At 48.6% G+C, this 24,534-nt stretch overlaps 1 protein-coding gene across 1 annotated transcript in view; it reads left to right on the top strand.

Annotated features, from left to right (window-relative positions):
* The first annotated feature begins 18,394 nt into the window (after positions 1 to 18,394).
* Positions 18,395 to 24,534, top strand: part of SERINC2 (serine incorporator 2) — a 51,469-nt gene continuing 45,329 nt past the window's right edge. The window contains exon 1 of the mRNA XM_040424315.1: positions 18,395 to 18,523. Coding sequence (XP_040280249.1) covers positions 18,485 to 18,523 — 39 coding nt within the window. The 5' untranslated portion in view covers positions 18,395 to 18,484. The remainder of the gene's footprint in view (positions 18,524 to 24,534) is intronic.

Raw genomic sequence — 24,534 nt, 5'->3', positions numbered from 1 at the left:
TTTCCAAAATGGGGTCACATGTGGGGTATTTATACTGCCCTGGCATTTTAGGGGCCCCAAAGCGTGAGAAGAAGTCTGGTATCCAAATGTCTAAAAATGCCCTCCTAAAAGGAATTTGGGCCCCTTTGCCCACCTAGGCTGCAAAAAAGTGTCACACATGTGGTATCTCCGTATTCCGGAGAAGTTGGGGAATGTGTTTTGGGGTGTCATTTTACATATACCCATGCTGGGTGAGATAAATATCTTGGTCAAATGCCAACTTTGTATAAAAAAATGGGAAAAGTTGTCTTTTGCCAAGATATTTCTCTCACCCAGCATGGGTATATGTAAAATGACACCCCAAAACACATTCCCCAACTTCTCCTGAATACGGAGATACCACATGTGTGACACTTTTTTGCAGCCTAGGTGGGCAAAGGGGCCCACATTCCAAAGAGCCCCTTTCGGATTTCACCGGCCATTTTTTACAGAATTTGATTTCAAACTCCTTACCACACATTTGGGCCCCTAGAATGCCAGGGCAGTATAACTACCCCACAAGTGACCCCATTTTGGAAAGAAGACACCCCAAGGTATTCCGTGAGGGGCATGGCAAGTTCCTAGAATTTTTTATTTTTTGTCACAAGTTAGTGGAAAATTATGATTTTTTTTTTTTTCTTACAAAGTCTCATATTCCACTAACTTGTGACAAAAAAGTTGGGGAATGTGTTTTGGGGTGTCATTTTACATATACCCATGCTGGGTGAGAGAAATATCTTGGCAAAAGACAACTTTTCCCATTTTTTTATACAAAGTTGGCATTTGACCAAGATATTTCTCTCACCCAGCATGGGTATATGTAAAATGACACCCCAAAACACATTCCCCAACTTCTCCTGAATACGGAGATACCACATGTGTGACACTTTTTTGCAGCCTAGGTGGGCAAAGGGGCCCACATTCCAAAGAGCACCTTTCGGATTTCACCGGCCATTTTTTACAGAATTTGATTTCAAACTCCTTACCACACATTTGGGCCCCTAGAATGCCAGGGCAGTATAACTACCCCACAAGTGACCCCATTTTGGAAAGAAGACACCCAAAGGTATTCGCTGATGGGCATAGTGAGTTCATAGAACTTTTTATTTTTTGTCATCATTTTCCGCTAACTTGTGACAAAAAATAAAAAGTTCTATGAACTATGTGTGGCGCCCCTGCACCACTAAGGCCTCTTTCACACGGGCGATGCGGGAAAAGGTTCGGGTGCGTTGCGGGAACATGCGTGATTTTTCCACGCGAGTGCAAAACATTGTAATGCGTTTTGCACTCGCGTGAGAAAAATCGCGCATGTTTGGTACCCAAACCCGAACTTCTTCACAGAAGTTCGGGCTTGGGATCGGTGTTCTGTAGATTGTATTATTTTCCCTTATAGCATGGTTATAAGGGAAAATAATAGCATTCTGAGGGGTTAAAAAAATAAAATTAAATTAATCTCACCTTAGTCCACTTGATCGCGCAGCCCGGCTTCTCTTCTGTCTCCTTCTTTGCTGATTGCAGGAAAAGGACCTGTGGTGACGTCACTCCGGTCATCACATGGTCCGTCACATGATCCATCACCATGGTAAAAGATCATGTGATGACCGGAGTGACGTCATCAAAGGTCCTTTTCCTGCACACAGCTAAGATGAAGACAGAAGAGATGCCGGGCTGCGCGAGCAAGTGGATTAAGGTGAGTTAAATTATTATTATTATTTTTTTAACCCCCTCCAGCGCTATTTTACTATGCATTCTGTATTCAGAATGCTATTATTTTCCCTAATAACCATGTTATAAGGGAAAATAATAATGATCGGGTCTCCATCCCGATCGTCACCTAGCAACCGTGCGTGAAAATCGCTCCGCATCTGCACTTGCTTGCGGATGCTTGCGATTTTCACACAGCCCCATTCACTTCTATGGGGCCTGCATTGCGTGAAAAACACACAAAATAGAGCTTGCTGCGATTTTCACGCAATGCACAAGTGATGCGCGAAAATCACCGCTCATGTGCACAGCCCCATAGAAATGAATGGGTCCGGATTTAGTGCGGGTGCAATGCGTTCAACTCACGCATTGCACCCGCGCGGAAAACTCGCCCGTGTGAAATGGGCCTAAAACTATCATAGAAACCCTTGTATTTTTTTCCTATATTGTGTGTAGATTCGTGGTGGTTTTTTTTGTGGAATATTTTGCAAAACAAATGTCACAATACAAAAAAACACTGTGTGTGACATCATCCTAAATGTGCTACTTATGGTAGGAAAGAGACTTGAAAACTCATTATCGCAAATAGAACACAGAAAGCACATCACGATTGCATAGTTATGTTTAATGATAATTGCATTTCCAATACAAGTTTGAAAGGATTTCAGATGTGTCATATCATTGTGTCAGGGTTTTCTTTGTTTAAGTATCACACACATTACAATTATTGTCACAAATCACTATGGATGGAATTCATCACTCTCTGTACTCTAGAATTCCGCCTACAAAAAGTCCCAAAATTAGGACAGGTAAATTGCTCAACATTTTTTGCATTTTTATACCACTCCAGTTACGAAAAGTAGGTGGAAAAGCTGTTAAATATGGCAAAACTGGTTTTAACTGGCATTTCTCAGGAAGGCATCAGTAAAAAAAAAAAAGCTGTTTAAAATAGTACCTTTCAAATGCATGGGAGCTGTTTGGCCGTGAAAACAGAAAAATAGGACATTACTTATTTTTTGACACCCCAAATTCCCTGGCTGTAAAAAAATAAATAAAAAAAATGGCCGTGTGAAAACTCCCATAGACTACCATTGTTCTTAAAACAGTCGTGTGACGGCCGTTAAAAAAACGTCCATCACACAGCCGTCTTAAACTGTCATGTAAATGCAGCCATAGGTTTAGAGATAGGCCAAATTTAACAAACAACATGTGCCGATTGATTAATTTGGCGCTAAGTACGCCAACGCAAACTGAAGAAAACTGACTTCAAGTATTAGGCCTCATGCACACGACCGTTGTGTGCATCCATGTCCGTTGTTCCGTTTTCCGTGATTTTCTGCGGACCCATTGACTTTCAATGGGTCCGTTGAAAACTCGGAAAATGCACCGTTGTTCATCCGTGTCAGTGATCCGTGTTTCCTGTCCGTCAAAAAAATATAACCTGTCCTATTTTTATGACGGACAACGGTTCACGGACCCATTCAAGTCAATGGGTCAGTGAAAAAACACTGATGCACACAAGATTGTCATCCGCGTTTGTGATCCGTGTCCGTAGGCTACTTTCACACAGACGGATCCGCAGATCCGTCTGCATAAAAGCTTTTTCAGATCTGAGTTTTCACTTCGTGAAAACTCAGATCCGACAGTATATTCTAACACAGAAGCGTTCCCATAGTGATGGGGACGCTTCAAGTTAGAATATACTACGAACTGTGTACATGACTGCCCCCTGCTGCCTGGCAGCACCCGATCTCTTACAGGGGGCTGTGATCCGCACAATTAACCCCTCAGGTGCCACACCTGAGGGGTTAATTGTGCGTATCATAGCCCCCTGTAAGAGATCAGGTGCTGCCAGGCAGGAGGGGGCAGACCCCCCCTCCCTCCCCTGTATTACATTCATTGGTGGCCAGTGCAGCCCCCCTCCCTCCCCTGTATTATATTCATTGGTGGCCAGTGCGGCCCCCCCCTCCCTCCCCTGTATTATATTTATTGGTGGCCAGTGCAGCCCCCCTCCCTCCCCTGTATTACATTCATTGGTGGCCAGTGCGGCCCCCCCTCCCTCCCTCCCCAGTATTATATTCATTGGTGGTCAGTGCGGCCCCCCTCCCTCCCTCCCCAGTATTATATTCATTGGTGGCCAGTGCGGCCTCCCCTCTCTCCCCCCCCTAATTATAATCATCCCCCTCATCATTGGTGGCAGCGGAGAGTTCCGATCGGAGTCCCAGTTTAATCGCTGGGGCTCCGATCGATTACCATGGCAGCCAAGACGCTACTGCAGTCCTGGCTGCCATGGTTACTTAGCAGTAGAAGCATTATACTTACCTGCGATGTCTGTGACCGGCCGGGCGCTCCTCCTATTGGTAAGTGAAAGGTCTGTGCTATAAGCAATGCGCCGCACAGACCTTTCACTTACCAGTAGGAGGAGCGCCCGGCCGGTCACAGACATCGCAGGTAAGTATAATGCTTCTATTGCTAAGTAACCATGGCAGCCAAGGACTGCAGTAGCGTCTTGGCTGGCATGGTAACCGATCGGAGCCCCAGCGATTAAACTGGAACTCCGATCGGAACTCTCCGCTGCCACCAATGATGGCGGGGGGGGGGGGGGGATTTTAATTAGGGGGGGAGAGGGGGGGGCCGCACTGGCCACCAATGAATATAATACAGGGGAGGGAGGGAGGGGGGCCGCACTGGCCACCAATGAATATAATACTGGGGAGGGAGGGGGGGCCGCACTGGCCACCAATGAATTTAAAACTGGGGAGGGAGGGGGATCTGGCCCCTGCTGCCTGGCAGCACCTAATCTCTTACAGGGGGCTATGATTCGCACAATTAACCCCTCAGGTGCGGCACCTGAGGGGTTAATTGTGCGGATCACAGCCCCCTGTAAGAGATCGGGTGCTGCCAGGCAGCAGGGGGCAGTTATTACACAGTTCTCAGTATATTCTAACTTGAAGCGTCCCCATTACTATGGGAACGCCTCTGTGTTAGAATATACTGTCGGATCTGAGTTTCACGATCTAACTCAAATCCGATGGTATATTCTAACATAGAGGCGTTCCCATGGTGATGGGGACACTTCAAGTTAAAATATACCATCGGATTGGAGAAAACTCCGATCAGATGGTATATTAATAGGGACTCCTGACTTTACATTGAAAGTCAATAGGGGACGGATCCGTTTGCAATTGCACCATATTGTGTCAACGTCAAACGGATCCGTCCCCATTGACTTGCATTGTAAGTCAGGACGGATCCGTTTGGCTACGCACGGCCAGGCGGACACCAAAACGACTTTTTCCTTCATGTCCGTGGATCCTCCAAAAATCAAGAAAGACACACGGAAGAAAAAACGGACATGGATCACGGAACTACGGAACCCGTTTTTGCGGACCGCAAAAAAAAACGGTCGTGTGCATGAGGCCTTACCCTCATGATAAGTACAGAATCTCACCAACCCTCCTGTTACCATGCTTCCTGGATCTTCCGCCAGTCTCGGTACTTCCTGGTTCCTCTCGACACAAAGATGTGATGCAGCAGCTAATCACTGGCTGTAGTGGGTTTTTCTATATGGCGACGCTTTCTCTGCAAATGCAGCGCCCTCCTCACTTTGATTAACAGGGCCAGGCAGTGTGTCACGGAACCATGAACCAGACGTACAACAAGAGATAAGTGAAAATAAGAAGGCTTTATTGAAAATAAAGCTGTAAAGCAAAAGTCCAAACGAATGGTGAAACTGAAGCAGAGTCTTTGAGAGGCCAGAGATCAGGAACCAGAAGGGTAGTCAGACGAAGCCAGGATCAGGAACCAGCAGGGTAGTCAGACGAAGCCAGGATCAGGAACCAGCAGGGTAGTCAGACGAAGCCAGGATCAGGAACCAGAAGCAGCAGCAGTCTTAGAAGCATGTGAACACAGGAGGACCAAGCAAGGAACTGAAGCCACAGACCTCCTATATATATGAGCTAGGCATCCAGCTCCTCCCAGTGGGAAGGAGGAGCCGCAGGGTGGAAGGCTACAAGAAACCCAGAAACCAAGATGGCCGCCAGCACATGTCAAACGAAGGAGAACAGCAAGAAGGTAAGACCATGACAGTACCTCCCCCTCAAGGGCCCCTCCTCCGCGGAGCAAAAAACGGTTTCTGAGGGAAGCGTGCGTGGAAGGCTCGGAGCAAGGCAGGAGCATGGACATCTGCGGAGGGAACCCAGGAACGCTCCTCTGGACCATAACCACGCCAATGGACCAAAAACTGCACCCGACCGCGGACCAGGCGTGAGTCCAGGATATTGCTCACCTCATACTCCTCATGATTGCCCACTCGGACCGGACGAGGCCGAGGAACCGAGGAAGTGAAACGATTACACACCAGTGGCTTCAACAGGGAGACATGAAACACGTTAGAGATCCGCATGCCAGGAGGAAGCGCAAGGGCATAGGCTACCGGGTTTACCCTGCGAAGCACTCGGAAGGGACCAACAAAGCGAGGCGCCAGCTTGGGAGTGGGCACTCGAAGGTTGAGGTTGCGGGTGGACAACCATACACGGTCTTCGACCTGGTAGGAAGGAGCAGGCGCTCGTCTGTGATCAGCCTGGAGTCTCTGGCGCTGCGCAGAGGCCTCAAGGGACTTCTGGATCTGTACCCAAGAAGCACGTAGGACGGAAAGGTGATCCTCCACAGCCGGAATATCCTGGGGAGAGAATACCTCCGGTAACACGGCAGGTTGGAACCCATAATTGGCCATGAAGGGAGACGTCCCAGAGGAAGAGTTCACCGCCGTGTTCCTGGCAAACTCAGCCCAAGGCAGAAGGTCAACCCAATTGTCTTGGTGATCGGAGACATAGCAACGAAGGAATTGCTCCAAGGCCTGATTGGATCGTTCTGCGGCCCCATTGGACTGAGGGTGGTAGGCCGAGGAGAAGGAGAGATGAATCCCCAACTGGGAGCAAAAGGCGCGCCAGAACCTGGACACAAACTGACTCCCCCGATCCGACACAATCTCCTTGGGCAAACCGTGCAACCGGAAGACCTCCCTGGCAAAAATCGTGGCCAACTCTTGTGCAGAGGGTAACTTCTTGAGAGGAACACAGTGGCACATTTTGGAAAACCGATCCACAATCATGAGAATGACCGTATGGCCTCGGGATGCAGGGAGGTCCACAATGAAATCCATCCCCAGGTGTGACCATGGGCGCTCCCCGGTGGCTATGGGTTGCAGAAGGCCCAACGGAAGGTGCCAAGGGGAGCACAAACGGAGCATGCCGCTACATATGCGGCGATGTCGGAACGTAGGGAAGGCCACCAGAACAGACGTGAAACAGCCCAGGACAGCTGATTCTTTCCAGGATGCCCCGCGGTCTTGGAGTTATGGTAGGTTCGCAACAACCGAGTGCGCAACTCCTCAGGCACAAAACATCTGCCGTTGGGTCTCCCAGAGGGAGCACCAGATTGAGCCGCCAAAATCTGCTCACCCAGGGGAGAGGTCAGGCTGGTGCGAATGGCGGCCAGGATCTGATTCGGAGGTATGACCGAAGTCGGAATCGACTCCTCCCTGGACAGCTCGGAGTACTGCCGTGATAGGGCATCCGCCCTGATGTTCTTGGAACCGGGTAGATAGGAGACCACGTAATTAAAACGTGACAAGAACAGAGCCCATCTGGCCTGACGTGGTGTCAATCTCTTGGCCTCAGAAAGGTAGGTCAGATTCTTATGGTCCGTCAGGATGAGAACCGGAACCACCGAACCCTCGAGCAAGTGCCTCCATTCTTTAAGGGCCTGCACGATGGCCAATAACTCCCTGTCACCAATCTGATAGTTGCACTCCGCGGAAGACAGTTTCCGGGAGTAAAACCCACAAGGAAGCAGAGGACCCTCTGGTGTTCTACGCTGAGACAGAAGGGCGCCTACTCCCGTCTCAGACGCGTCCACCTCGAGGACAAAGGGCAACCCAGGGTTGGGATGCGACAGAATCGGAGCCGACACAAAAGCGGACTTTAGGGCCTCAAAAGCTCGGATGGCCTCGAGCGGCCAGACCTGGGAATTACTGCCCTTCCTGGTCAGATCCGTGAGAGGCTTGGCCAGCATGGAAAAGTCCCTGATGAACTTCCGATAATAATTGGCGAAGCCCAAAAAGCGCTGCAGGGAACGAAGACCACTGGGCTGGGGCCACTGTAAGACAGCCGAAACCTTCTCAGGATCCATGGAGAACCCCTCAGCGGAAATGATGTAACCTAAGAAGGTTACCTGGGATCGGTGAAATTCGCATTTCTCAAGCTTACCGAACAGCTTGTTCTCTCGTAACCGTTGCAACACTCGTCTGACATCCAGAATGTGGGCCTCCATGGATTCAGAATATACCAAGATGTCATCCAAATAGACCACCACACACTGCTGCAACAGGTCACGGAAAACATCGTTGATGAATTCCTGAAAGACTGCGGGCGCATTGCACAACCCAAAGGGCATAACCAAGGATTCATAATGACCGGTCCTGGTGTTAAGCGCGGTCTTCCACTCATCGCCCGCCTTGATCCTTACCAGGTTATATGCCGCCCTCAGGTCGAGTTTGGTAAAGACCGTGGCCCCTTTAAGGCGATCGAACAGCTCGGAAATCAAGGGTATCGGGTAAGCGTTCTTGATCGTGATGCGATTGAGACCCCTGTAATCGATGCAAGGCCTCAACTCACCGCCCTTCTTTTTCCACAAAGAAAAATCCAGCCCCTGCCGGGGACGAGGATTTGCGAATGTGTCCGCGTGAAAGCGCCTCCCTCACGTACTCCTCCATGGCCTCATTCTCCGTTACCGACAGTGGATAGACTTTGCCACGAGGAGGAACGGCACCAGGTTGTAACTCTATGGCACAATCGTATGGGCGGTGCGGAGGTAGGGCAACCGCGCGCACCTTATCGAATACATCCCGGTACTCCTCGTATTCAGGAGGCAACAGAGAGTCCGAGGAAGTACACAGCAACTTTACAGACCCATGGATGCAACTAGCCCCACACTGCGGTGACCACGAGAGGATCTCGGCCGATCTCCAATCGAAAGTCGGATTATGCTTCTGGAGCCAGGGGTACCCCAAGACCACCGAGTAGTGTGGAGACGAAATAACCTGGAGGCAGACCGACTCTCTGTGAACGGCACCAATGGCTATCCCCACTGGAAGGGTCTCATGAGTCACGTGTGACGACAGAAGGGGTCTGCCGTCTATCGCCTCAAGAGCCAGTGGGGAACCTCGAGCCTGCAGAGGAATGGAATTGGCGGCAGCGAACACACTATTAATGAACAAACCACCAGCACCAGAGTCCACCAACGCCTGGGTCGTCACCGAGCCCCCGACCCAGGAGAGGACAACAGTGATCAGTGGTTTGTCAACACGGGAAACCGGGGACGAGGAGACTCCACCCAAGATCTGCCCCCGACAGGATCTCAGGTACGAGCGTTTCCCGGACGGTTCGGACATGCCAACCGAAAATGCCCACCGAGACCACAGTACATGCATCGACCCTCGCGTCTCCGGAGTACCCTCTCCCCCTCGGACAGGCGAGCAAACCCCAGCTGCATGGGTTCACCCCCAGACAAGTCATCCCCAGGAGGCGTGGGAGGAGAGGGAGGCACGGGTGGGACAGCAAACGTAGGCGCCAATCTGTTAGAAGACCTCCGCAGGCTCTCCTTAAAGGAAGGTCTCTCCCTGAGTCTGGTGTCAATCAAAATCAGGAAAGAAATAAGAGACTCGAGCTCCACTGGTAGGTCCTTAGCTGCAACCTCATCCTTCAAGGCATCCGAGAGACCATGAGAGAAAGCAGCGACCAGAGCCTCATTATTCCAGCCCACCTCTGCTGCCAGGGTACGAAACTCAATGGCGTATTCAGCTACGGATCGTGAACCCTGTCTGATGGACATAAGGAGCTTCGCAGCAGAGGCAGCACGAGCCGGCACATCGAATACCTTCCGAAGAGAAGCAACAAAACCGGAAAACTCGGCAACCACCGGATTGTTGTTCTCCCATAAAGGGCTGGCCCAGGCCAAGGCCTTGTCCGAGAGCAGCGAGATCAAGAAGCCCACCTTTGATCTCTCAGTAGGAAAGGCATGTGGCAGCAACTCGAAATAAATGCCCACCTGGTTAAGGAAACCTCGGCACTGAGTTGGCTCTCCCCCAAAGCGCTGTGGAAGAGGGGCAGAACCGGTCATACCCCGAAACACCGCAGGCGCAACAACAGGTGTCGGGGTAGACTCTGGCGCAACAACCGGAGCGGCAGTAGGAGCGACAACCGACCCATCGGCAACGGGAGCGAAATGAGCCGTGCGTTCAAGCAGGGTTTGCAACGCCACAGCGAACCGACCCAACAGGTGATCCTGCTGATCAAGTCTGGCAACCAGCATGGGTAGCGAGGATGGCCCTGTACCGTCAGAACTCATGGCTTGGTCCTAATGTCACGGAACCATGAACCAGACGTACAACAAGAGATAAGTGAAAATAAGAAGGCTTTATTGAAAATAAAGCTGTAAAGCAAAAGTCCAAACGAATGGTGAAACCGAAGCAGAGTCTTTGAGAGGCCAGAGATCAGGAACCAGAAGGGTAGTCAGACGAAGCCAGGATCAGGAACCAGCAGGGTAGTCAGACGAAGCCAGGATCAGGAACCAGCAGGGTAGTCAGACGAAGCCAGGATCAGGAACCAGAAGCAGCAGCAGTCTTAGAAGCATGTGAACACAGGAGGACCAAGCAAGGAACTGAAGCCACAGACCTCCTATATATATGAGCTAGGCATCCAGCTCCTCCCAGTGGGAAGGAGGAGCCGCAGGGTGGAAGGCTACAAGAAACCCAGAAACCAAGATGGCCGCCAGCACATGTCAAACGAAGGAGAACAGCAAGAAGGTAAGACCATGACACAGTGTAAATGTGATCAAACCTGGCCCTGTCAATCAAACTGCAGAGGATGCAGCAATTGCAGAGAAAGCAGAGCCTCTAGGTGTAACGACAATGCCCCCGTTGTTCCTAGAGGCTCATTTGCATATATTAAAACGTCATTTCTCTCAGCAATGCGGACGCCTATGAACATGGGACCAACACAGATGTCTTCAGCTGCCAAGTGCACATGTAACAGGTCAGCCAGTGTCATAAGTACAAATCTGCTAACAGATGTCCTTTAACATTATTAGCCCTCATGTGCGCTCAGGTGTTGCAGGTCTCTATAAATGCCATATTAGGGTAGTGTACAATGCCTCACAGGGACACAGTACAATAACAAACGGAGTGCCTACAGGTGCATAATATGGACTCATGATTCCATGTGCTAATATACAGGGTCTGTGTAACCCTAAAGTTTAATATGCTGCCCATGGGTAGAGTACGTTGGACCAGATAGGTCCACTTCAAGGAACACAGGCCCATATTTACTAATGGCACCGGCCATGTGAACTCTGTATCACCCATGTAGACCCATTGACTTGAATGGGAGCGTGATCCGCAAAAAACACCCAAAGATAGGACATCGGAAGCGATTCCCTGGGCTTTCAAGTCCGTGCTTTCACATTGCAAATGATAGGACATGTCCTATCTTTTGCCATATTAAGCTGATTGCAGACCCATGCAAGTAAACAGGTCCACACCGCAATACGGAGTTCAAGCGGTCGGTGCCTGTGTTTTGCGGTCCACAATACGGACATCACGGCCATATAGTCACGTGAATGAGCCCTAAAGTTGTTGTAAGCTTGGACAGACCTGCACCAGATTTATCATAGGGGCTCAGGCTGGATGATGAATCTGGTGGAGGGATTTACACTTTCCTATGATTCTAAACTACGTAGATTTTTATGCCTGAATTGCAGTATAATTTTAGCGCATCTTGGAGTCCCCCCTTTCCCACAAAGCTCTGTCCAGTTTCCAATAAGGCCCACCCCTTGTTGAGCATGTCAGTAAAAAGTGTAGAAACACTCAATGCACCAAATTGAGCCACTTTTTCTGACAGATTTGTGGCACAGACTCATTAGTAAATCTGGGACAGTGTTGAGTGTGCAGTAGCCAGAATGCTGCAGGAATCCCAATGCCAAGTGGCTGCCTATTCCCATCTACAGTCCTTATAGCAGTTTGAAGTTAACAGCTCATTAATGCAAACCTGTAGCAGATAAACTGTGAATTTTTCTGTGGCAAATCTACGTCATTGCACAGTACTAGCAAAGTGGATGTGATTTTTCAGAATCCACATTGTGCATAAAAAATCTGCAGCGTAAATTAACTTAGGGCTCATGCACATGAATGTATTTTTGATCTGCATCCGATCCGCATTTTTTGCGGGTCGGAAGCAGATCCATTCACTTCAATGGATAGAACATGTCCTATTATTGTCCGCATTACGGACAAGCACGGGACTGTTCTATTAGGGGCCGGCCGTTCTGGAATGCACATTGTGTTTTGCAGATCCGCAATTTGCAGACCGCATAAGGCCCCTTGCAGACGAGCGTGTTTGGATTAGGTCCGGATGCGTCCCGGGTGCATTGCGGCAAACCCGCGCGAGTAGGTACGCAATTTCAGTGAGTTTTGACTGCGATTGCGTTCCGTTGTTCAGTTTTTATCGCGCGGGTGCAATGCATTTTGCACGCGCGTGATAAAAAACTGAATGTGGTACCCAGACCCGAACTTCTTCACTAAAGTTCAGGTTTGGGTTCGGTGTTGTGTAGATGTAATTATTTTCATATACAGAATGCTTAATACAAGGTCAATTGAGGGTTAAAAATAAAAAATAAAAAATTAACTCACCTCCTCCAATTGATCGCTGCCGCTCTCCTGTTCTTTCTTCAGGACCTGTCAAAAGACCTGTGGTGACATCACTGAGCTCATCACATGGTCCAATCACATGGTCCATCACCACAGTGATGGACCATGTGATGTGCCGTCACCACAGGTCCTTTAGCCGGCAGCTCATGATTAAAGAAGTAAGAAGTGATCGGCAACTACGCGATCAAGAGGAGGAGGTGAGTTAATTTTTTTTTATTTTTTAACCCTCAATTGACCTTCTACTAAGCATTCTGTATTAAAGAATGCTATTATTTTCCCTTATAACCATGTTATAAGGGAAAATAATACAGTGAATAGACTGTCATCTTAGCAACCATGCGAGAAAATCTTTTTCACGCAGCCCCATTTACTTCTATGGGGCCTGCATTGCGTGGAAAACGCATAATATAGAGAATGCCGCGATTTTCACGCAATGCACAAGTGATGCGTGAAAATCACTGCACATGTGCACAGCCCCTTATAAATGAATGGGTGCGGATTCAGGGCGGGTGCAATGCGTTCACCTCACACATTGCACCCGCGCGGAAAACTCGCTCGTGTGAAAGGGGCCTAACAGCCAACGGTCGTGTGCATGAGCCCTTAGGCCTCTTTCACACGAGTGTGACGGATTAGGTCCGGATGCGTTCAGTGATAATCTCGTGATTTTGCTTTTGGCCTCTTTCACACGGGCGTTGCGGGAAAATGTGCGGGTGCGTTGCGGGAACACCCGCGATTTTTCTGCGCGAGTGCAAAACATTGTAATGCGTTTTGCACTCGCGTGAGAAAAATCACGCATGTTTGGTACCCAAACCCGAACTTCTTCACAGAAGTTCGAGCTTGGGTTAGGTGTTCTGTAGATTTTATTATTTTCCCTTATAACATGGTTATAAGGGAAAATAATAGCATTCTGAATACAGAATGCTTAGTAGGTGATCAATTGAGGGTTAAAAAAAAAAAAAAAAATTAACTAACCTTCTCCTCTTGTTCGCGTAGTTCCCGGTCTCTACTTTACTTATTTAATGATGAGCTGTGGGCTAAAGGACCTTTGGTGACGCCAGATCACATGCTCCAATCACATGGACCATCTTTTGAGAAGTAAAGAAGAGACCGGGAACTACGCGAACAAGAGGAGAAGGTGAGTTAATTTTTTTTAACCCTCAATTGATCACCTATTAAGCATTCTGTATTCAGAATGCTATTATTTTCCCTTATAACCATGTTATAAGGGAAAATAATAATGATCGGGTCTCCATCCCGATCGTCTCCTAGCAACCGTGAGTGAAAATCGCGCCGCATCCGCACTTGCTTGCGGATGCTTGCGATTTTCACGCAGCCCCATTCTCTTCTATGGGGCCTGCGTTGCGTGAAAAACGCAAAATATATAGCATGCTGCGATTTTCACGCAACGCATAAGTGATGTGTATAAAATAGGTATGTGAAATATGTCGTAATGCCTCATTACTATAAAGATAAAATGTACGCAATATTAAATGTATGCCTGTATCACCATAATAATTGAAGTGAAGTTGTATTTGGCCTCATTATCCATTACTAATAGCTATCATTGCATGTGTCATGTCAGTAAACTCCATATGTATTGTCTATACTACTGTGTTCATAATGGACATTAACTAGTTGGTAATATTTTTAGGGAGATATGTATTATAAATACCAAAATGTAGAATAAAGTTTATAAACTGGTTGATATTGTTTATAATTAAATTAATATTTATGTGTGTAAATGATGTACAAATCATGTTTATCTAGTTACGTGTATGTAGGTTATATAAATGCATAATAAATGTTTACAATTATTAATGTGTTCTATGTGTTTGTACTACATAAATATAATAATCCAATGTATATAATAAAGACAGGAAACAATGAAATGCGTGAAAATAAAACAGTTTATTTCTGTACAGAGTACTAAAATTTACATAATTTTTTGTAAAAAAATAATATAAACAATAATGTGAATAAAAAATTTACAAATTACAAAAACACCCAGGTGACCCAGTTGGACCCTGAAACTGAGGCCCAGGGTAGGAGGGTTGTGAAGGGGGGCCAAAGTGGTGAGATGGGGCAGCTTGGGATGTGGAGGGGCCAGGCTGGCCATATGACGTGTCGCCATGATACTGTTGGGCATATGGGCGCCTTTGTTGCCCAGAAACGCCAGTGTGAAAGTATCATTTAGTAGTGGAATACATTTTTGTAGTTATTGGAAAATGGTGTAATGTGCACCTCTCATTAGACATGTGCCACCTTGGAGAATATGGCGCATAATAAAATGTTCTTGCATGCCGTTAACAGGCATGCCAATACTAATAAACGTGCCTGCCTTTTAACCCCTTAGGGACCCATGATGTACCGGTACGGCATGGTTCCCGAGTCCTTAAGGACCCATGACGTACCGGTACGTCATCTATAGTTCCGATCACCGCCGCCCGGCGGGCAGTGATCGGAACCCGGTGCTTGCTCAAATCAATGAGCAGGCACCACGGCTAAATGCGCGGGGGGGTCGCGTGACCCCCCCGTGTCGGCGATCGCCGCAAACCGCAGGTCAATTCAGACCTGCGGTTTGCGGCTAAAATGGGGCCACTTTTTAGGAGTTTCTACTCTAGGGGTGCATCAGGGGGGCTTCAAATGGGACATGGTGTCAAAAAAACCAGTCCAGCAAAATCTGCCTTCCAAAAACCGTATGGCATTCCTTTCCTTCTGCGCCCTGCCGTGTGCCGGTACAGCTGTTTACGACCACATATGGGGTGTTTCTGTAAACTACAGAATCAGGGCCATAAATATTGAGTTTGGTTTGGCTGTTAACCCTTGCTTTGTAACTGGAAGAAAATTATTAAAATGGAAAATCTGCCAAAAAAGTGACATTTTGAAATTGTATCTCTATTTTCCATTAATTCTCGTGGAACACCTAAAGCAGGGGTACTCAACTAGTTTTATTAAAGGTCCACATACCTGGGTCTGCAGTCAGGTGAAGGTCCGAGCTGAACGCCAACAGTAAAGATGCCATGCGATCATGTGATCCATGCGCGTGGGGCGCTCTGACGTTATAGTGGAGCGCCCCGGGTAAGTCCCAGAATTAGTAATGGCCACATTAGTGCCCCAGTAAGAATAATGTCCCCATTAGTGCCCCCAGTAAGAGTAATGCCCCCATTAGTGCCCCCCTTCTCTGCTTTTGCAAAAAAAAATAAAAAATAATTAGCATTCACCTGGCTGCGGTGAATATTCGCTACTGACTGCAAGCTCAGGACCGGTGTTCCAACGTGATGACTTCTTGTAGGTCCTGTCTTGAGCTTCTAGTCAGCAGGGAGTGTTCTCCACAGCGTGAGCAAATGGAGGTGGAGGTAACGTAATATTTTTTTTTTTTTTTACTAGCACAAGTTGCGGTGGAGGTAACGGCTGTACTAATGGGCGTTCCATGATGGAAGCGCTCATTAGTAAGGGTACTTTCACACTTGCAGCAGGACGGATCCGACAGGCTGCTCACCCTGTCAGATCCATCTTGCCACTACTTCGCCGTGCCGCTGCTCTGTGCCCATCGACTATAATGGGGATGGGGGCAGAGCTAAGGCGCAGCACGGTGAGAGGCCGCCAGACTAAAAGTACTACATGTCCGACTTTTTCGTCTGGCAGCCTCACGCCGTGCACTGCCATGCTGCGCCGTAGCTCCACTCCCGCTATAGTCAATGGGGAGTGGCAGTCCGGCGAAATAGCAACAGGACGGATCTAACAGGGTTAACAGCCTGTCGGATCCGTCCTGCCGCAAGTGTGAAAGGAGCCTAACAGTCCTTACAGGAAAATTCTGGCACCGGCAAGGGAACTAAAATACCAGCCTTGCTGGTGAACTACTGGCCGGGTGGCAACCCAAGCCACAGAACAGACATATGATAGTTTTGTTCTGCATCCAATTCCCATTATTGGGGGATTGGATGCGGACCCCTTAATTACAATGGGGCCACAAGAGATGCAGACAGCACACTGTGTGCTGTCTGCATCTTTTTCCGCTCCATTGAAACTAAGGGGTCCGCATCCAATGCCCCAGGTTACCTTTAATTTTAAAGAAGATGGCCCAGGAGAGATGGGAACACGACACTGACTGGAGTCCTTTCCTGCAGTCAGTGACGTGTTCCTGCCTCTCTGTAGCCCTCTCCACGCCCCCCTTGCTTCCCAAATGTGACATTTATTCCATTGGTGGCAGTGGTGATGTCCCTTCCCTCTCCAGCAGCACATAAGTGTCCTTTGGAACTTGAAGCTCCCTTATGTGCTGCCGCTGCTGCAGGGGAGGAGGGACCTGTGAGCGCACTGAGGGAGAAAGCGCTGGTGCCTGCAGGTGCCGGATGAAAGCGCCGGTGCCTGCATGTGGAGGGAGCCGTCTCTCACTGCGCCCCTGGGGCAGGAAGAAGTGCGCCGGGAAGCTCCTCCTCCTGAATGTACCAGAGTGTGCAGGAGAGGAGGAGTGCTACATGTGGAGGAAGCCCTGTCTCGCTGCGCTCTGGGACAGGCGGAAGTGCGCCGTTAAGCTCCTCCTCCTGCACGGTACAGTGTGCAGGAGAGGAGGAGCGCTCTGAAGGATGGCCGGGGTCCGGACAACTGGCGGCCGTGGTCCGTATTTGGATTGCGGTCCGCCAGTTGAGTACCCCTGACCTAAAGGGTTAACAAAGTTTGTAAAATCAGTTTAGAATACCTTGAGGGGTGTAGTTTCTAGAATGGGGTCATTTTTGGGTGGTTTCTATTATGTAAGCCTCACAAAGTGACTTCAGACCTGAACTGGTCCCTAAAAAGTAAGTTTTTGAAAATTTCTGAAAAATTTCAAGATTTGCTTCTAAACTTCTAAGCCTTGTAACATCCCCAAAAAATAAAATATCATTCCCAAAATGAAGCAGACATATGGGGAATGTAAAGTAATAACTATTTTTGGAGGTATTACTATGTATTATAGAAGTAGAGAAATTGAAACTTGGAAATTTTCAATTTTAATTTTTTTTGGGGTAAATTTGGTATTTTTTTTATAAATAAAAATGAATTTTTTTGACTTCATTTTACCAGTGTCATGAAGTACAATATGTGACGAAAAAACTATCTCAGAATGGCCTGGATAAGTTAAAGCGTTTTAAAGTTATCACCACTTAAAGTGACACTGGTCAGATTTGCAAAAAATGGCCAAGTCCTTAAGGTGAAATAGGGCCGAGTCCTTAAGGGGTTAAAAGAGGTGCTGCAGCAGTGGGAAATAGCTGTGGCTTGCTAATAATGAAACTTCTCTATTAGAAGTGGGGCACATTTATCAAACCCCCTTCAAAAAGTGGGCGATGGGACCCATGTGGCCCGGCACTTTCGTTATTGTTTACGTAAAATCCTGGTGTAAATCATACCTGAAATATACACCACCTCCTGGCCGGATTCACACTGAGCAGTTGAGATACGCAATGGAAACCGCGGCAAAAAGAATGCATGGCAGGTTTTTCCCATGCGACTTTAACCGCACCTCAACCGCTATGTGTGAATATGCATTAATAGATGGAGCAGGTCATATACTATAAGTATTGGCCCTGTTCACTACTGGCTGCGCTCCGCAATAGGTTGTGAAGTAGATTAGTTACCACCCCAGGGTGTGTGTCCTTTGTAAAGAGTATATGGCCTCATTTATCAAACTGGTGTAAAGTAGAACTGGCTTAGTTGTCCATAGCAACCAATCAGATTCCACCTTTCATTTTCCAAAGCAGCTGTCCAAAATGAAAGGTGGAATCTGATTGGTTGCTATGGGCAAAAGCCAGTTCTACCTCATACAGTTTGATAAATGACTGCTCTCCTGTTAACTGAAACCAGGAAAGCGCACGTCACTCGGCAGGAGGAAAGCAACAGTCGAAAGTTTCCGGAAAGTGCCGAAGAGCCGACTGTAAGGTGAGAAGCAGTATCAGTGGGCGGGGCTAGGCTCTCCGGGTGTCGGGTCCGCTGGGCTCAGGCAGGGAGTGTGCACCATCGCTGACCATGGGTGCGTGCCTGGGAGTGTGCTCCCTCCTCAGCTGTGTAAGTAGCCGCCACCTTTATCTTCCTCTACAACTTCTATATGGGATACGGATGGCTCCCCTCCCCCCGTCATCTTCTGCGGGCTCATGTTGCACTTCTAGGCAGTGGCGCCCCATGAAGGGCTTGTTATTGCGGTTCTTACCTAGCTCTGTCATACACTCAGTGTGAATACTTGTGAATGCGGATGGGGTTGAGGTGCTTGACTGGGTTTTGTTCACACAGGTCGGTTTTATTTTCCTTTGCAGTATTTGGCAGGATGAGCCTTGTTTGAATGGCTGCTCCTATGGAGGAAGGCTGGAGCTATAGGTGATACTTGTCAAGGCAGCCATTGAACCGATGGGTTTATATGATCCTAGAATGACAAGTGTGTGATTGAGGGGAGACCACCATGGGGGCCCACACTGATCATGAGAGGAGGGCTGGAGTAGTAGGAACGGGATGGTCAGACCAGAGCCCACCTGGAGATAACAACTGCAAATTGCTGGGGATTGGGAAACTTGGTGATCACCTGATTGCTTGGCGGTTTCATTAAAAAAGAGGTAGTCACGGTGTGACACATTTAATTGTGTGTTTTGTTTTCCACCAGTGAGAAAAACAAAGCCCTAAAAAAGACAATGTTCACATTGTGCTGAAATACACTATGCTGAAAGCATCCCTAGGATTTAAAGGGGTATTCCAGTGTGAAAAAGTTATCCCCTATCCACCGGATGGGGGATAAGGAACTGATCAGTGGGGGGACCCCCACGAGGACAGGGATCCTGATGGAGTTGCAGGTTGATTATATGCCCTGCTGCTCCATTCATTCTCTACGGGACCACTAGAGAAAGCTCCGCTCTATTTCCAGGAGTCCCATACAGGGGAGATCCAGTGGATAACGTTTACTAACTGGAGTACCCCTTTAACAGTGTCAATTTGCCATTTGGGTGGTATGCTTCAGTATTGAAAGCATAGTACACCACATTTTTTAATACCCAGGGGCCCCCACAAAGAAACATCTTAGGGGTCCATCACATTAGTATATGGCTCTTTTTTAACAATTGTACGATATCCGTTTTTGTTCACTGATCACTATGATATTTTTTTTATATAACGTGGGAGTGTAGGAGGTTTGTTAGTATAGCATGAGGTAACGCACTTAAAGGATGTTGGGAAACTTCTTTTCGTAAACTGTGTTTGGCAATAGGCAGCAGCCTGTGTACGGTAGTCTGACCATCCACTGTACCCGCGGTCGGGCAGGACCCACAGCATCGTAGATCATTATGGTGCTGCAGGCTCAGAGGAGCAGTACTTCTAGCGGTCCTCTGAACCGATACTTCCATCTCCGCTGTGGATGTTTGGAGCTCCTTCAGAGTTATCGATGGCGTCTTTGTTGAATCTCTAGTTAGTGTCCTCCTTGTCCCTGTCCATGAGTTTTGCTGGGTAGCCTTCTGTAGTTGTCATTTCCACTTCCTCCTTGAGGGTGCCAGGGTGCAGATTTGTGTGCATGAAATCAGCGCCAAAACTGCACAAAAAACACATATAAATCCGCACTATTTATCTAGTTTTGTTGCATTTAATGTGTTGTTTTTGATGCAGATTTTCCGTTAAAAAGGTGAAATCCGCACAAGAAAAATGCAACAATTGACATGCTGCAGATTTCAAAATCCGCACGGCAGGTCAACTTCTGCACCTAAGGCCTCATGCACACAGCCGTTGTGGTTCCGTGCATTGGGCAATGTCCGTGCAGCGGCCGGGACGGATCCAGACCCATTCAACTTGAATGGGTCCGTGATCCGTCCGTTCCACAAAAAGATAGATTTTCCAAATCCATGTCAATTATGTTGCGGTTTTGGTGCAGATTTTCTGTTTATATTAACTCCATTGAAGTCTATGGGGAAAACCACTCTTCAGAAGGTGCGGAATCGCACAAATAATTGACATGCTGCAGATTTTAAAATCCACAACACGGGTCAATTTCTGTACCTAAGGAAAAAATCTAAACTTATAACGGGATTGCTCCACTGCCCGAACGCCGAACCTGTAAAGTTTGGTTCGCTCATCCCTAGTACTGTATTTACACTGAGGTTTTTCTGCATGAAATCCGCACCGTGTGGAGCCACCCTAGTTCTTCTCATTTCCTTTGGTCCTATTTTGTCTTTGTACAATTAAGCTCATGCACACGACCGTATGCCCTCGAAGACATACGGTCTGTGAGCGGGTCATATGTCCCGGAGCAGCATACATCGTGCGCACTGTAGCGCACCACATTAGGGGTGCACCGAAATGAAAATTCTGGTCCGAAACCGAAACCGAAAATTCAGGATGCCCTTGACCGAAAACCGAAACCGAAACCGAAACTGCCTTTTTGCCCAAATACTTTTAAAATACTTTTTTTTTAATGATTTTATTAATAATTCTTTTTCATGAATGAAATTCATCTGTGGGTGGCGCTGTTATGGAGAGGGGGATCTGTGGGTGGCGCTGTTATGGAGAGGGGGATCTGTGGGTGGCGCTGTTATGGAGAGGGGGATCTGTGGGTGGCGCTATGGAAAGGGGGATCTGTGGGTGGCGCTATGGAGAGGGGGATCTGTGGGTGGCGCTGTTATGGAGAGGGGGATCTGTGGGTGGCGCTGTTATGGAGAGGGGGATCTGTGGGTGGCGCTGTTATGGAGAGGGGGATCTGTGGGTGGCGCTGTTATGGAGAGGGGGATCTGTGGGTGGCGCTGTTATGGAGAGGGGGATCTGTGGGTGGCGCTGTTATGGAGAGGGGGATCTGTGGGTGGCGCTATGGAAAGGGGGATCTGTGGGTGGCGCTGTTATGGAGAGGGGGATCTGTGGGTGGCGCTGTTATGGAGAGGGGGATCTGTGGGTGGCGCTGTTATGGAGAGGGGGATCTGTGGGTGGCGCTGTTATGGAGAGGGGGATCTGTGGGTGGCGCTGTTATGGAGAGGGGGATCTGTGGGTGGCGCTGTTATGGAAAGGGGGATCTGTGGGTGGCGCTGTTATGGAAAGGGGGATCTGTGGGTGGCGCTGTTATGGAGAGGGGGATCTGTGCACTGTTATGGAGAGGGGGATCTGTGGGTGGCGCTGTTATGGAGAGGGGGATCTGTGGGTGGCTCTGTTATGGAGGGGGGGATATGTGCACTGTTATGGGCATAACAGTGCACAGATCCCTTTCCCCATAACAGTGCACAGATCCCTTTCCCCATAACAGTGCACAGATCCCTTTCCCCATAACAGTGCACAGATCCCCCCTCCCCATAGCAGTGCCATAGACCGATCCCCCTACCCATAACAGCCCCGGCCCTGCTGCTCACAGCAGACTAATCACTCACTACATCTTAATTTTACCTTACAATCGTGAGGCTCCAGTAACAACTCTGCAGGCAGAGCGGAGGGCGGCGTAACGTCACTTACTCACGTGACGCACCTGCTCCGCCCACTTTATGAATGAAGGAGGCGGAGCAGGCGCGTCACGTGAGTAAGTGACGTTACGCCGGCCTCCGCTCTGCCTGCAGAGTTGTTAGTTACTGGAGCCTCACGATTGTAAGGTAAAATTAAGATGCAGTGACAAAGTAAACCGCCCGCCCGGCGCCCGCCCGCAGATGGTGGGTGACAAATCCCACACCCCATATTTTCGGCCGATATGTAACAATATCGGCCGAAGTGGATTAGGTGCATTTTCGGCCGATATTTTCGGCTGCCGAAATTTCGGTGCACCCCTACACCACATCATAGATTAGTGATGCTGTGCACATCGGGCCGCCCGCCGGACTATTGTCCTGCACTCATATGATCTTATAAGTGTGGGGCAATAGTACCGCGAGCGGCCCGATGCGCACACTATCATAGTAACCTATGATGCTGTGCGCTCCCGTACGCACGATGTATGCCGCTCCGGGACATATGGTCCGATCACGGACCGCATGAGCCCTAAAACTGAGAAGTGTTTAAAGAAATCTTCTCTATCTATCACAGCTATGGCCTCATGCACATGGCCGTTGTTTTGGTCCGCATCCGAGCTGCTGTTCTGTGGCCCCGCTAAAAAAATATAACCTGTCCTATTCTTGTCCATGATTTGCGGACAAGAATAGGCATTTATATTAAAGGCTGTCCGTGCCGTTCTGCAAATTGCGGAACGTGCACGGACGCCATCCGTGTTTTGCGGATCCGTGATTTGCGGACCGCCAAACACACCACGGTCGTGTGCATGAGGCCTATGTTTCCTACCTCTTCAGAGTCTTGTGTCTGTGTCACGGCTGTGTCTCATTCTCTGTGTTTGCCGTGACACGTTTGCTGTGCATGCTGGTTGCCTGGGGCAACGTGTAGTTTATGCAGCATGTGTGTACACTTTTTGTTCCCCTTCCCTGTCTGGTGCTTGTGGGGTTAACTACCTGGCTGGGTGTGGTCACTAGGTGCTTATCTTGCCTGTGGCTGGTAGCCTGGAGTTTTGTTGTCCTCCAGCCTCTGTTGGTGCTGGAGCTGTGCTCCTGTCCTGGGTGTTCCATCTGCCCAGTTATTGAGGGCCACCCAGTGAGACATCAATGTCATCCTGTTGTTACCATGTCTTCCTACCTTACCTGTTTCTATGTATGGTGTGGTTTATGTTCAGGATTTGTGTTGTATGTCTAGTTGTTGTTCCATGTCTGGTCTGTTTTGGTGTGTACAGTCCTGCATGGATGCTAGACACTCCCCTGTCTGTCTGTGCCTTCGGTGAGAGGGATCCTGGGTCCCCCTGAGGGGGAACAACGAGTCAGTGAGCAGCTCTGCCTGTGGCCGCCATGCACCATGTTCGCATGGGGGACCAGGCAGTTAAGCCTCATTCACACATCCGTGTCCGTGCTCAAATCCGTGAGAAGGTGGTCAGTGGTGCATCCGTTAAGCTGTCCGTAAAGGATCTGTGTTGGGTCCGTGGGTCAGTTTTTTGCTGTCCGTGTTTCACTGACACTGAACAGCTGAAAAAATAATTTTCAAAGCATCTCTTAATGATCTATGAAATACGGATGCAACACGGATGGCATCCGTGTTTTTCACGGACCCATAGACTATAATGGGCGTGAGGGATCCGGAACACGGGCCAACATAGGACATGCATCCGTGCTGAAAACACGGACCGTGCTAAAACACTTGTGAATTTGTGAATACACACATTCAAATAAATGGGGACGTGTGCTGTTCGCAGAGAACACGTGCGTGAAACACTGAAGTGTGAATGAGGCTTTACTGGTGAGTTGATTCCTGTGTTTGTTGTTTTGTACTGAGTCCGGTACGGTGTTCCGGTACCAGTACATATGCATGGGTTCCAGTTCGTTGTGGTGTGGACTGCTCGTGTGCCATCCAGCAGCCACGGCAGGTAAGTGACCAAGTATTCCGGTGTTCTTGTACACACGACCTTCGTTTTCGTCCGCTGGGTCGAATGCAGACCTATTCACTTCAATGGGGCCCTAAAAGAGGCAGACAGCACACTGTGTATCTATTTGTCTATTCAGTGGCATCCGCAAAAATATAGAAAATGTCCTATTTTTGTCTGCGTTAGGCCTCATGCACACGACCGTTGTGTGCATCCGCGGCCGTTGTTCCGTTTTCCTTTTTTTTTTTTTGTGGACCCATTGACTTTCAATGGGTCCGTGGAAAAATCGGAAAATGCACCGTTTTGCTGCCGCATCCGTGATTCGTGTTTCCTGTCCGTCCAAAAAAAATGACCTGTCTTATTTTTTTGACGGACAACGGTTCACGGATCCATTCAAGTCAATGGGTCCGTGAAAAAACACGGATGCACACAAGATTGCCATCCGCGTCCGTCATCCTTGTCCGTAGGCTACTTTCACACAGACGGATCCGCTGATCCGTCTGCATAAAAGCTTTTTAGATCTGATTTTTCACTTTGTGAAAACTCAGATCGGACAGTATATTCTAACACAGAGGCGTTCCCATGGTGATGGGGACGCTTCAAGTTAGAATATACTAAAAGAACTGTGTACATGACTGCTGCCTGGCAGGTGCTGCCAGGCAGCAGGGGGCAGACCTCCCCC

This window comes from Bufo bufo, chromosome 3, assembly GCF_905171765.1.
Source record: "Bufo bufo chromosome 3, aBufBuf1.1, whole genome shotgun sequence".
Lineage (NCBI taxonomy): Eukaryota > Metazoa > Chordata > Amphibia > Anura > Bufonidae > Bufo > Bufo bufo.
Note: the sequence above shows the minus strand (reverse complement) of the source record. Positions and strands in the feature narration are given on the sequence as shown.